Source organism: Vidua macroura, chromosome 2 (assembly GCF_024509145.1).
Source record: "Vidua macroura isolate BioBank_ID:100142 chromosome 2, ASM2450914v1, whole genome shotgun sequence".
NCBI classification, from domain to species: domain Eukaryota; kingdom Metazoa; phylum Chordata; class Aves; order Passeriformes; family Viduidae; genus Vidua; species Vidua macroura.
The window spans coordinates 31,559,354-31,573,480 of record NC_071572.1 but is presented as its reverse complement, the minus strand read 5'-3'; the positions used below and the strand labels follow the sequence as shown (position 1 = coordinate 31,573,480).

The following is a 14,127-nucleotide window of genomic DNA, read 5'->3' as shown; positions in this document are numbered from 1 at the left end:
GATCACTTTTAAAAATGTGTTAAATTAAGTTACTCTCAGAGTTTAAACTCTGGACAATGCAGAGAAACCATGTGCAGTGCTACAGTAAAAATCTAAAAGAAACTGAATCATCAGCTATCCTAACCACAAATACAGATTACAAACTATTGCAAAAAGATCACAATCTATTAATGAATTGCACATAAGAATGCTGAACAAGGCAAACTGTATCTTATCATCCAGTGGTTCAGATAATATACAGTGATGGTTCACTGTATGAAAGATAAGATATGCGAAGTTTTCTACTGAAGTAGGCTGCCAGTTCTTTGATAAACTTTCTGGAATTAATAATAATAATAATAATAATAATAATAATAATAATAATAATAATAATAACGATGATGATGATAATAAAGTTATACAAATAAGAACTCAATTTTAATTGTGAAATGCTTTCAGTTTCCAACAAATATTTTGAATTGTGCTATTGTACACTGCCATCTCCTGGGACCTTCCTGCATTTCAAAACAACAGTTGCAGCCATTAGGACAAAGATCAACATTTCCTAAATCACAAAAAGCTTCAATAAGGCAGATCAGTCCACAACATAAAACACAAAAGGGAGGAAAAAACCCTCAGTCTGTAATCATTACCTGTTAAATTTAGGAAAAATATTCTCTCAATTTTTTTTGAAAGAATTCAACTTCTATTTTATATGCAATCTCTCCCCAGAAATGCAAACACCTGCATTCACACCACACATGAACATAGTTCTACGTTTAAGGCTGTTAAGAACATAATTCCAGTGGTGCTGTCTCAAACTAAATCTGGATACCCTCCACAAGCTGTCAATTACTGTCATACAGATTTAATTTTAGGAATATTTTAACTATTTTAAAATATTTTAATCATTTGAAAATATTTGTATTTGCAAAGAAATTTGTATCCTTAGCTACCTCTAAAACAATAATAATTATATCATTGTGTTGCTTTATTTCCCCTAAAATTGATGCAATGGACTCATCACTTTTACAGGATCATTGTTACATTGAGATAGATGTATTGAATTGGTATTACATGAGAAGGTATTTTGTCCTCATTTATGCTTGTAGCACAGCATGCCCTTTCAAAGCAAGTGTGCTTGATGTCACTTGCTACGCAGGACAAATGCAGGCACCAAGAACTGCACATTGTGAAATTCCAGCTGCTTAAAACCTTTTTTCCGACAACATTTTTCCTGGATTCAACTGGGAGAGAAGCTTGCAAGCAGTGATATCCACGGCAGCTTTCTCTCTCTACACAGGAAGCTCAGCTGCACCTCTGCCTCAGCCTCTTTTCCCCTACAGGTAAGGAGTCACCTGTGTCTTTCAAAATGGAACACCCAAAATCAAAACCTACATGCAAAGCATAAGATCTTCCAGATGTGGCTCTCAGCTGTGGCCCATCCCTCAAAGCACATCTCTGGTAAATGACCAAGAAAGCATGCACCTCACTTTGTTTAAATTCCCTCTGCTCACACCTCAGATGTGCCATTTTTTGGGGACCACCAACTAAAGAAAGTCACCGCTCTGGAGGGTGCAATTCCCAACCATTCCAAGCCACTATCTCTTGTACATATTCAGGCACCCATGTCCCAGGAATAATCTTATCTTTAAAAATTACTTTATCCAGGGAGAGAAAGGGCCCTCCTGGTTCCCCTTGCCATGAAGCACTTTCCCAGCTGCTCTGGGTGGCAGTGTAAGAGCCAGACCGCTGGGAACACCCTGGTTCTGATTCAAAACCCACCCCACTGCAATGGCAGGAGGGTGGCCACCAGTCACACACGAGGGAACCAGCCTGAACACCCTGCTGCACGTATCCAGCCTGCGCCAAGCACAGTCAGCTTCCCTTGGCTCTCCCCAAAGCCATCCTGACCCTGCAGAGCACCTCATCCTGGGTAATGTTCCAGGAATGCCCTGCCTGCAGGTAAAGGCGTTTCTGGTCTGGAGAAAGGAGGGCCTAGAAAAGGGGAAGAGGATGAGGAAGGTTGTGGGGAGAGCCTGTGGCAAGGGGCAGAAGCATTTTGCTCACACCCGCGAACTGAGAAGCAAGATGTTAGACCTAAGCAAAAACACAACCACACTTGCACGTGTACACGGAAACTCATAACTGTCCTCATTTCCATTTCCCAGTTATTTAACTGGCAGACAATCTCAAAAGAAGCAGCTTTTCCACATGTACCTCTCCACAAACTTATCTGGTTTGACAAGTCACTGTAACCGATTTGATTTCCATATTGCTAATGAAAAAATCCTGCTTTTAAAAAAACAAAAATACAACAAAAACCTTATAAAATATCCAAAATATCTACAATATCTTTGAAACAGGAAGTAAATACCAATACAAAAGCAAATCATGGAAAACAGAAGCATTTTTTACTTGTCTGAATATCTGACTTAAACCGTGGAAGCAAGAAAATCCAAATATAATGAAATAAGATCTATTTGAAAATGAATTTGCTGGCAAGGGAAGATGGGAAAATTGATTTTCTTCACTGCCAGTCCCTTTCTCAGCCTCCACGTGGCAGCAGAACACAGCAATACACCCTTAAGCATTGATTTTTTAAAATCTCCACTTAGAGGGGGATGAATGAAGGCACAAAGAAGCGTAAGAGGGTAGTCCACAGCTTTTACCCACATACTTGCCAGATCAAACAGCGCTGAAAGTCACAGCAGCCCAATCCTGCCCCTTTTCCACTGGGCAAATGGATAAAGCAAATGAACTTTGTATCCCATGTGGTATCACAGAACAGCTTCTGCATCACTCTCTACACATTAGCAAAGAGATTTGCCAGGCCAAGGTTAGGCTGCTAAGACTAGACAAAGCACACACAAGAAAAAAGCAGAGGCAATGGTCTGTGCCACAGCTTCTAGGCAAAGTAGCTACTCTTCAGTCATTATTCTGGCTCTCCAAAGGGAGGGCTCAATCTTTCCCATGTCAGTGTACATAAACAGAACAGAGTTCATTGACTTCAATGTCATACAGGAGAATGACGCTCTTATGCTTTCCTTTTTTCCACACAACAACCTGAAATATTCCCTATCAAATTTCCCTAAATGTGAAAAATCAAGCACATCTAAGAACAGAGCCTTATATTGTTCACAAGGAGGTCAGACACTTTGGATTTATCACATCAGTAAAATCCTGATTTCAGTCCATTTGCATGTTCTCTACACATGCCAGCTCATCTATTCCACCACACAGAAACCACTACACAGAAATTTACTGTTTCTATGTCAGCCACTGAGGACTCTATTCATTTTAGGATCTAGTTCAAAGCAAGCACTATGTAGCAGTTATCGCCCTGTTACTCCAAGCAGATGACACAAATGTGCCCTTTTTCAGAAAGACATCTTTTCTCCACAGCTTCCACCATTCCTTGCCCTCTGTCTTCAAGTTCCAACTTAAATGTCACCTCCTTTCCACTTATAATTTTAACTACATAACAAGATTGCTTCATTCTACAGCTTTTTGCAGATGAATAAACTGCACAAAGAATGTAGGCAGAAGTGATAACAGGAAAATTAGTGTTGGATGAGGAGATATAATCACATTGGTGAAATAAGGCTTTATGTAAAAGCATTTCTCTGCCAGAAGTAAATCTGAGGCTGCCAGCATAAGGACCCTAATTCTTTAATGAGTTATACCTGTTTTGATCTTGAGCACCCACTCAAAATGAGTGTAAAAATTACCAGTTTATCACACTTGCTTTCTAAATGGCTGCTCAAGATGCAGAGGGGAGAATTGAGCTCTTATCTAAAATTCTAAATAGTTCTGACTTATTTTGTTAAGCAGATGAAAAGGAATGAACATAAAGATATCTTATGTATCTTATGTACCAGTATTTGTAAAATGCTGATATTCAGTGGATACCCAGAAACTATAAGACATCGTTAAAACAGCTTTTCCAGTCCATATAACATGGTTATGAGTTTCAGCCTCCAGCTGTTGCATTTGTGGTGTAATAATCAAAATATTCCTGTGCCTCCCTTTAGTTTTTAGAAACACCATATTTGGAGGATTAAATCTCTGGTTCATTCTCTATTTATTTCCTTGCGTAGTTTATGCCACATACCCAAGAACCAGATTCAGAGCCCACTAGTGAGTAATCAACACTTTTATTTTTATTGCCCTATTACTATGCCCTTGAAGGAGTCTCTGAAACAAGAGAAATCAGACATAGACCAGAATAATGTCTTCAATGTGTTTTCTTTTCTGAAAGGACTTAAGATTCTGCATATGACTGAAACACTCCAATAGGCTGCCAGTGATGTCACGGCTGTGCTTGTAATACCCAGTAAATGCAGAAAGCTAATTGTGTTCCTTTTTAATGTGTAAATTCTACTCCATAATAGCAATAAGACACAACCGACAATGCACTTCAAGGGGATTACTGCCCTTTTGAGCGATTAAAGCTATTCAGCTTTCAGCTTTAGAAACAGTGGTAAGGAAGTAATTTCAGTCATACAGGAGCTCTAGGCTCATCTATTGAAACAGGCTGACTGCCCCAGGGGAAGAGGGAGGCAGCTCCCCCCATACACACCCCCAAATGTGGTACAGCAAGAAAGCACTCACAGCAGACTGAAGGCAATCATTATACTGCTCTGCATTTGTATGAAACAACAGCGTTTTGAAGCAGACTCTGCTGTTGGTTTCTAAACTCTGCATGCGTGAGGCATGAGTGTCCTTTCACAACTCAAAAAAGCAGGTGACACCTCACTCCTTTATTTCTGTCCCCCCACAATGGTTCTTTCTCTTGTGCTGTTATAATCATGGTCCTAGTGAAGGACAGGTTAGTATGCAAGAAACTTGATTACAACCCAAATATGGGCCAGTCAGTCCAAGACTGACAAACAGCCTTACATGAGACACCAAATCCACCTTATGCCATACATTCCCGAACAGTGAGAAGAGGATAACATTGTTCTACCTTTGGGGCAACACTAATGCCTTCAGCACAAAGGGAGAGTAGGGGATAGGTGTGTTGAGCACTAGACTAAAGACATCTTATGATTCCTGATACCTAAAAGAAATATTTTTTTTTTTTACTCTCCTGCTGAGAAAGACATCAGATTTGACACCCAAAGCCTCACTTCACATCACAAGCCCCTCTCCTCCCACCCTGGCTGAAACCACAGTCCAGTCCCCCACTGAACACTTACCCAGAGGAAGTAGGACTGTGACTAATATGAAACACATTGAGCTTTCTGCCCAGCTCCACCCACCAATGAAATTGTTTATTTTGGTTGTTTCCTCCTGGTATTTTTTCTATCAATCCTCCCACCACCACTTTGCACTGCCTTCTCTACAGTCACTTTACTGTGCTTTTTGCCTGTCTTTGTGACAAATTCTTGGGACAAGCAAGTAAACCTCATGTTGATTTACTCCTCTTATATTACCAATGAACTTGGCCTATATTGATGTTGGCTGTTTATCATGTGGTCTGCCACACTATTCCTTTTCCTTTTAACCATTTCTCCATACATTTCCACAAGGTCACTGGCACAAGCACACAAGTACCATTCTTCATATTCCTAAATAAATTATCTTCTTCCTTTTTTTCACTTTTCTTTCATTCTCACATGCACATCCTCTACTCTCTTCATTTTTCTCTTTTCCTTGCCCTCTCCTTCCCACACAGAGAATTTCCATTTTCAGAGCAGTCTTGTCCTCACCCCACCCACACCTACAGGTTTCTTTTGATTTTACACTTATCAAGTTCCTAAACTACATTTCTATTCTGACATCTTACTGATAATATCAGTGTAATCTTGGGGTTTATATTGTCTACCTAGTGGCATTCGCCCTTTCACTTTTCCAGAGTCCAGGGCAGTTAATCTTTTTCCATCCTCTTCATATTTTAGTGCAGGTCCAGTAGCATCTCTACAGTTATTCTTCTCAGCAAAAGCATGGAATCTGTAATACAAAATGAGTTTCAACCAGTACACAAAATACATAACTATTTATCTAATTTTAAAGAGTTGTTTTTCACACACACAACTACAGAATTATATCTAAAGCTTCAACTACAATAAGATTATTAATATTTTCAAAATTTTTATATACATTTATGTACTTTCTGAAGTCTTCTCATGTAGAATATTTCTTTTTGATATTACTAACTGCAAAGCACCTTACTCTTCCATTTCCTGGAAATCTATTTTTAATTAATGCTTTTAAGAGGCTGAGCAGGCATGTAATTTGAGATGTCTGAGATGACACTAACACCTTTTTATCAGATTATCCTCTCAGCTGAAAGCCTAGCAGGAACATTTATTTCATTATGGACATACAAATCAGGATGACAAGCAGACTTCATTTATCCTCACTGTCAAAACAGAGAAGCTCTCAGAGCAGGAAAAAGATGTATTTCTAAAACAGAAGTACACTAGAAACAGGTTCAAGGCATGAAAAGTCCATGAACGTGGCTGTTCCTATGGGAAAGCTGACTTAAATTTATATACAATTGTTGGGCAACCATCCAGCAGCAAAGTTATTAACAGGCCCTGTAAGTCTCTGCACAAAAGCTAGACTCATGCAAAAAGATGACAGTGAGGATAGTATCAAATGAAAAAATTCCTCTCAGCTCCCTGCCACAACCCTTTTTGCCTCTGTCTATACCATACAAGAAATTCTTACTTTCCTTTAATAAAGAAGGTATAAACACTGCCAAAAGAAAATGAGGGATAGTGACTGGCAATGTAGCTGGTACCATAGAGGTACCATGCTTCTAAGTGACCACAATTATTTTAAACACACATCAGACCAGAGCAAACGTAACACTTTCCCGGTCTTGTTTTTGGCAGACACTCCCATCTCCTAAAAGCTATTTCTAAGCACAGATGGCTATAAAAGAGCTAAGCAGCTGCCATCTTACCAATTGCTCTGCTGTCATTTGGGAGATTTCTACTGTTGGAGAGCTTCCCACTCTTGCACAAACAACAGTGAAATAGAAAAAGCTAGCAGCAATTTCCCAAGTCTGTAACTGTATGGTGACTTCTGTTAAGCAGAGAAACACCTACTGACTCCTACTGCCTTCTTGCTGTTGAGCATGAATTTGGTCTTGTGGATTTTGTATTTGTTCATTTGTTTTCTTTATTTTGATAACAGAATCAAGATTTAAGTAATCTTATTCATTTCTACTGAAGGCTGATTCTCACCACATGGCTGATTCCCAGGATAAAGCGGACAAAATCCATGTGGAATATATTAATTTCCACCAACCATACCAAAAGCATGCTAGAGAGCATGTTACAGAACTGCTTTTCCACACAACCAGGCTTGAAGAATAACACCCCATCATTTTTCTGTTATTCCATGAGCTGCTCATTTAGGCATCTCCTTTTCAGTACACGTCTCTACGGCACTTGACCCAACAAAACTCTGTATCTTTTTCTGGTGCTTGTGGATAGTAACATAATGCTTTGTAATAATGTACAAAGCAACACAACAAAAACTTAGTTTATGTTGTGACCATTTCCCCTGAACAGTTTTTTCCAGACTTCAAGGAGAGGCAGATGGCAGATGATTTTGGGCATAAAAAGGGAATAGCTTTTCTGCAAGCCAGTGAGAACATATGCAGAAAAAAGCTGGACTGTTTAAGTAGGGTCTGCCTTCTAGTCATATCTCTTAAGACTATTTCCATATCCCCAGATCACTTACTGAACAGCTTTGTCTCATTTTCCTCATGGATTATACTCAGGTATGTCCCAATACCATTTCTATCAGCAAAGAACTTCATGAATACTGAAATCTTTACTGTCCTTTTTTGTCATACCTGCCAGAAGTCAAGTGGCTCAACTCCTTCAGAAAAGTAATCGTTTCCTCTTCTCTAGCATTGAAAGACACTGTGTTGACTGGACAGGAGCCATCTGAAACCTTCTCAAGGAGTAGCTGCTTTGTGTCTACTGGAACATCTCCCACAGCAAAGTAATAGACAGCTTCAACCTGTCGTCATTAAACAGAAAAAAAAAAAAGGTAATTGGAAGACATTGTTTTACATAAATTTCTGGTACTTATTCAAGTAATGTCCTGTCCTCAGTATTGGTAGAAAAATTTGGTAAAACTGATGCATTACTTGGGCTATAAGATGTTCACACCTTTGGTTCTTCCTCTCATTTATGCTAGTAATTCACACAAAATTCCCTCAAGTGAGACAAGAACCTATCCCACAGTCCCTGGGTCTGACTCTGCCCACTGCAAGCCTCTTTCCACAGACATTAACTGAAGCCAAAGAGAGCTGTAAGGAAGGACAATTGCATCATTAGTCAGAAAAAGGCTCTGTGCCATATGCGACTTTTATCAAGAGACGTGCTATGTTGGTGCCTTGCCAGGGTTGAAAAGTAGGAACTTTATACCAGACATAGTTTTGCTGGCAGCATGTATTCTGAGGTTAGGAAAGATGGCAATCAAGGGAGGGGATTTTCCCATTCTGCTCTGCACTACTGCAACCTCTCTTTGAATATTGTGTGCAGTTTTGGTCACTGCAATATAAGAAAGACACAAAACTATTGGAGAGCATCCAAGAGAGAGAACAAAGATGGGTCTTGACAGCAAGCTGTATGAGGAGTGTCTGATGTCACCTGGTCTGTTCAGCCTGGAGAAGAGAAGACTGAGGGAAGACCTCATGGCAGTCTACAACTTCCTCATGAGGGGAAGAGGAGGGGTAGCCACTGATTTCTTCTCCGTGGTGACCAGTGAGGGAATGGCATGAAGCTGTGTGAGGGAAGGTTGAGGTTGAATATTAAAAAAAATCTTTTACACAGACGGTGGTTGGGCACTGGAACAGTAGTCACAGCACCAAGCCTGACAGAGTTCAAGACGCGTTTGGACAACACTCTCAGCACATGGTATGATTCTTGGGGATGGTCCTGTGCAGGGCCAGGAGTTGGGTTCAATGATCCTGTAGGACCTTTCCAACCTAGCATATTCTGTGATTCTGTGATTATTTGAATGCTATTGCTGGTATTTACAGATGATTTGTATTTTTTATACTTCCCAAGGCAGAGGGAGCTTGGCAGTTTTACTATAACCACACACACTTACTTATATTCTGGAAATGTTATTACAAGAAGTGAGAGAAGCTGAAAAAATGTCTTTTAGTTATTGCTTGAATATTACATTATGAGGGATTTCATGTTACCTGCACCTATCCCTGTAATGATCCTCATGGTGAGTATGTTTCTTGAATTTTCACCATCATTAAAAATAAATGTAACAAACAGCTATCCCATGATGACTTTCAAGACAATATGTGCAGTATATCAGGTCTATATCATGGTACATACCAGCTGATAAATACCCGATAAAACATTGTTTAACTGAAAAAATACATTTGAAAACATTCACCTCTGTGTCCAGTATGGAGTGGATCATCCTCAAAACTATGCTAAGGCACAGGGAAAATAAGAAGCCAACATGGCTTCACTAAGGGCAAACCATGCCTGACAATTTGGCAACCTTCTTCAATGGGGCTATTGACCTCATCTACCTGGACTTCTACCAACCATTTTATATTTTTCTGCACGACACCCTTGTCTCTAAATTGAAGAAACATGGATTTGGTGAATGGAACACTGTGGATAAGGAACTGACTGGATGTTGCACTCCAAGAGTCAGGGCGAACAGCTTGATATCCAAGTGGAATGTCCATGGTGCTCCTGAGTGGTCAGTAAGGGGACTAGCGCTTTTTAACATCTCTGTTGGTGACAAGGGCAGTGGGACTGACTGTACCTTCAGCAAGTTTGCCAACACCACCCAGCTGTATGGTGTCTGATGCCCTGGAGGGAGGAATGCCATCCAGAGGGACCTGGACAGCCTTGAGACATGGAACGAAGTGAACCTCATGAAGTACAAGGCCAAGTGCAAGGTCCTGCTTCTGGGTAAGTGCAATCCCAAGTTCAAACACAGGCTGGGTGGAAAATGGATTGAGAGCAGCTCTACAGAGGACTTGGGGGTATTGGTTGATGAGAAGTTCAACATGACCCAGCAATGTGCACTTGCATCCCAGAAATCCAACTGTATCCAAAGCTGCATCAAAATCAGCATGGCCAGCAAGGCAAGGGAGGTGTGTCTACCGCTCTACTCTACACCCATGGAACCTTTCCTGGAGCATTGTGTCCAGCTCCGGGACCCCCAACATAAGAAGGCATGGATTTGCTGGAGCAAGTCCAGAGGAGAGCCACAAAGATGATCACAAGGCTGGAATGCCTTTCCTATAAAGACAGACTGAGATAGTTAGGGCTGTTCAGCCAGAGAAGACAAGGCTCTGGGTAGACCTTATAGCACCTTCCAGGACCTGAAGGGGCCTACATGAAAGCTGGAGAGGTACTTTTCACAAGGACAAGGGAGAACGGCCTTAAACTGAAGGATGGTAGATTTAGATTAGATGCAAGGAAGAAATTCTTCACCTATGAAGGTGTAAGGCACCGGGAACAATTGTCCAGAGAAGTTAGGAATGCCCCATCCCAGGAAGTGTTCAAGGCCAGATTAAATGGGGCTTTGAGCTACCTGATCTAGTAAAAGGTATCCGTGCCCATGACAGCAGTGTTGGAATTAAGCAGTGTTTAAGGTCCCTTCCAACCCAAACCATTCTGTGTCTCTATGATTCTATTAATATGAATATGCATATTCTATATTCTATGAATATGGATCCCAGGATGTGCACCACAACAGAGAACTATTTGAGTCTGGGATGGCACTGAGGAAATGTCTCTGCACTCACATAATTTTATGTAGTAAAGCAATGTAGTATGCAAATTCAGTATCACCTACAGTAGCAAAGCAAATTCAGTATCACCTACAAGCATGCTCATACATTTCCACTATTGCCTTGGACACTGATTTGTATTCCAGCTCCCTGAATAATTTCTGCATTTCAAGCATCCTCCCTCATGGACCTTTCGGCACCTTCCTCAACACTGGACGATGTCTCTCCCAAGCAGCAACCCAATTTCAGGCTGGATCAGGCAAACTAACAAAGCAGCACCTTGCCATCTTGAACTTCTCTTGGATCTTGCAGAGGAGTGAGGTGCTCCATGTGGAAGACTGGGGCCATAGTTACAGACTCCACTTATTTGGAAGCAAGCAGGACCAGGTGTCCTAGCATCACTGATAATTCTAGACAAATACTAAAGGTAAAGAGATAATGAATGTATTTTATTAAAGTACAAGTTTAACAGAATACTTATTAGCTTTAGAAAAAGGTATACAGGAACAAAAAGAACGAACTCTTGCACCTTTCTGTGTTTTAGTTCAGTTTTACAAAGTTTCTTGTCTGCCTCCTCCAGCTAAAAAGCTATCTGAGCCTGCACACAGGTCTCCCAGATGAGACCCACTCCTTGGACAACACCATGTTCCTACTGCTTTTGTTGAAGAGACTCCTGGCCCAGAGGTATGCGTGCATATTTGCATGGTTGCATTTTTCCCTGTGTTCCTTCAGATTCACATCTCCCTCCCCTCTAAGACTGCAATTAATTCATAAACTTGATATTCAACAAGAATAGAAATTTTCACACTTTCTTCAAGGGATTCACTGCCTGCCTCTGCAACTTTCAAAATGCTGACATTTATTGGGCATAGCTGAAACAGAACCAACCCCTCACAAGAAATTTTTAAAAAATTATGAACCACAGATAATTCACTCTATTTAACTACAATCCCAGCAATGATGTACCACAAAGGAAATGTTCCTCATAGGCTAGTGGGGAAAGGTTAAAACCTTTCAAGTGAGTCCTTCATATTTTGAAAATTGTAATTTATACATTAAAACAAGCAAACAAACTTCATATGAGAACAGAAAGGAGAACAACATGAACATTCTTCTCAGTCGATCTTGGTGGGGAGGTGTTTTGGATAAGTGATCCACACTTCATGGAGTGGCACCTGTACAGAACTGAAGGCTAGACACTGTGGGTGCATTTGTGGCAGGTAGAGCTCAAAGGATTGCAACATTACAGCAGACTAATCTTGAGCTTGGGCCATAAGGAAAGGAAAGGAAATCAAAGGAATCAACCATGTATGGGAAGAAAAGACCAGCTGAAGGAATGACAAGAAGAGCCATGTCAGAGCACAAAAAACCAACAAACAAACAAACAAACAAAAACAAAACAAACAAACAAAAACAAAAAAAACAAAACAAAAAAAAAAAAACAAAAAAAAAAAAACAAAAAAAAACCTGTTGTTTTGGGGCAACTTCTGTAGATGAAGCCAGTTCTTAGGAATGAGTTATGAGTTATTCATGGCTGCTCAGTAAGTAGGCAAGTTTTCTCTAGCACTGAATGGGGTATCCCCCATCTGCACTACAGTGAACATGGCTCTTAAGTGAACTGTCAGTTATGAATGATAATGAACTCTGTTTAGGTGCAATTGAAGTTTATTTTATGTTGAGTACCTGCCACAATTGACTCCCCCAGATTGCCTATTGGCCCACCAATATCTGGAAAAATAATAATAATTTCCATTGTCTAACAGATTTTCACTTCTGTTTATTCAAACAGAGACCCACCATGTCCAGACAATACTGTAATCTAAGTACAATTTTTTAGTTACTCATCAGGAAATAAGTATTAATATTGCAAATTGAAAATGCTAATACAATTATGAAGGGGGCATTTAAAAAATCTCACTGCTGAACAATTTGCTCCTTACTCAGCTCCTTTTTAATATTAGTTTCCAAACATCAAGGCTCATCTGGATAGGAATCCAGCAGCATAGGGAACCAGAAGGTAACTCAAGCAAAATTTACCTTCTCCCTCAAGCAATGTTCCAGAAAAAGATTTACATGAGTTAGGATTGGATCTGTGCACAGGGATGGATGTTAATAGCAGTGAAAACCAATGACTCTACCCACAGACAGTAAGCCAAATTTTCCATTAAATTCAGGTGTTAGAGAACTGAAAGAATATACATTGTAAGTAAATGTCATAAAATATCTCTTTAAAAACACAAGTTTTAAGTTACTCGCTCAAGTGATGGCATATATGTTTCATTTCTTGTGACTCTACTTTAATGAATAAAGTAATAGAGTACTTTAAAAAATGAACAGCATTTAATTGCAGGAATAACTGTGCATGCTTTGTCTCTGTCCCGGCAGAAAGTCTAGCCATCACCTGGCTGATGAAAAAGGATTTGTGTAGCCCTATCATAAGCTAATACTTCCATAAATCTTTGTACTCACTATTTTGAATTTTAAATATTCTTTCTTTGAATTTAAAATAATTAATTTAAAATAATTAATTTAATTAATTAATTTTAAATAACTAATTTAAATTCTTTGAATTTTAAATAATTCTTTCATGAGAAAGTTGGATACAAAACAAAATAAAAACTGTTTCCCTGCCCTCAATAATGTTGCAATTTTCTCATAAACCTGAAGCCCTGAAAAACTTATATGGCAAAGAAAGTGGAAGGGAAGCTGTTTTCTCTTTCCCTTAATGACTGAATGTTATTTATTCTGAGTACTCTAGAAAAGAAAATAAACAAGTTTCTGCATTCAAAATACAGTACATTTACATAAAAAGACAATCATTAAGCATAGTATGCAGCTACACTTGAGGGGAAAAAAATCCTTTCCAAATGCTGTCATGAATATTTATCCTTGCAACATTGATCAGGACAAATCACAGCAGCCAGCCTAGCACTGGATTTACTTGGGCTTCTGAAAAGATGTATGAGCTTACCGCTTCATCACCCATGGCTTCCAGCAGAGCCTCAGCAGAGCTGGTGTGGCTGACAGCTGTCATATGGTCCAGCTTCCAGAGCCACGTAACTGCAGACTCTACAGTATGCTCAGACACACGAGTACATTTCTGTTGCCACTTCATAAGATCCTGAGCAGCCCTGAAAATGAGATTAACTATAAATCAGAAATAGGGAGAATCATGCTGGCAGAACAAGAGACTGGAGCTCTGCTATTGTTACAATTCTTTCATATTCTTAAATAAGAATTATAATATACCACAGATACTAAACCTAGACTTGCAATAAAGGAAGCAGAGAAAAAATGAAACCATTTACTGTAATTTTATAAAGTTTTTTTTTGAGACAACTGTTTCCGAAGTAAGATCAGGAGAGATAAAATATTTTTAAAAAGAGTTCCTGATTCATACC

The 14,127-nt window shown here is 39.6% G+C and overlaps 1 protein-coding gene across 1 annotated transcript in view; it reads right to left on the bottom strand.

Moving 5' to 3' along the window:
- VWA3B (von Willebrand factor A domain containing 3B) overlaps positions 1–14,127 on the bottom strand; it is a 63,558-nt gene that overhangs the window by 37,855 nt on the left and 11,576 nt on the right. The window contains 3 exon segments of the mRNA XM_053971346.1: positions 5,810–5,934; positions 7,796–7,965; positions 13,698–13,857. Of these exon segments, the coding sequence (XP_053827321.1) occupies positions 5,810–5,934; positions 7,796–7,965; positions 13,698–13,857 (455 nt within the window).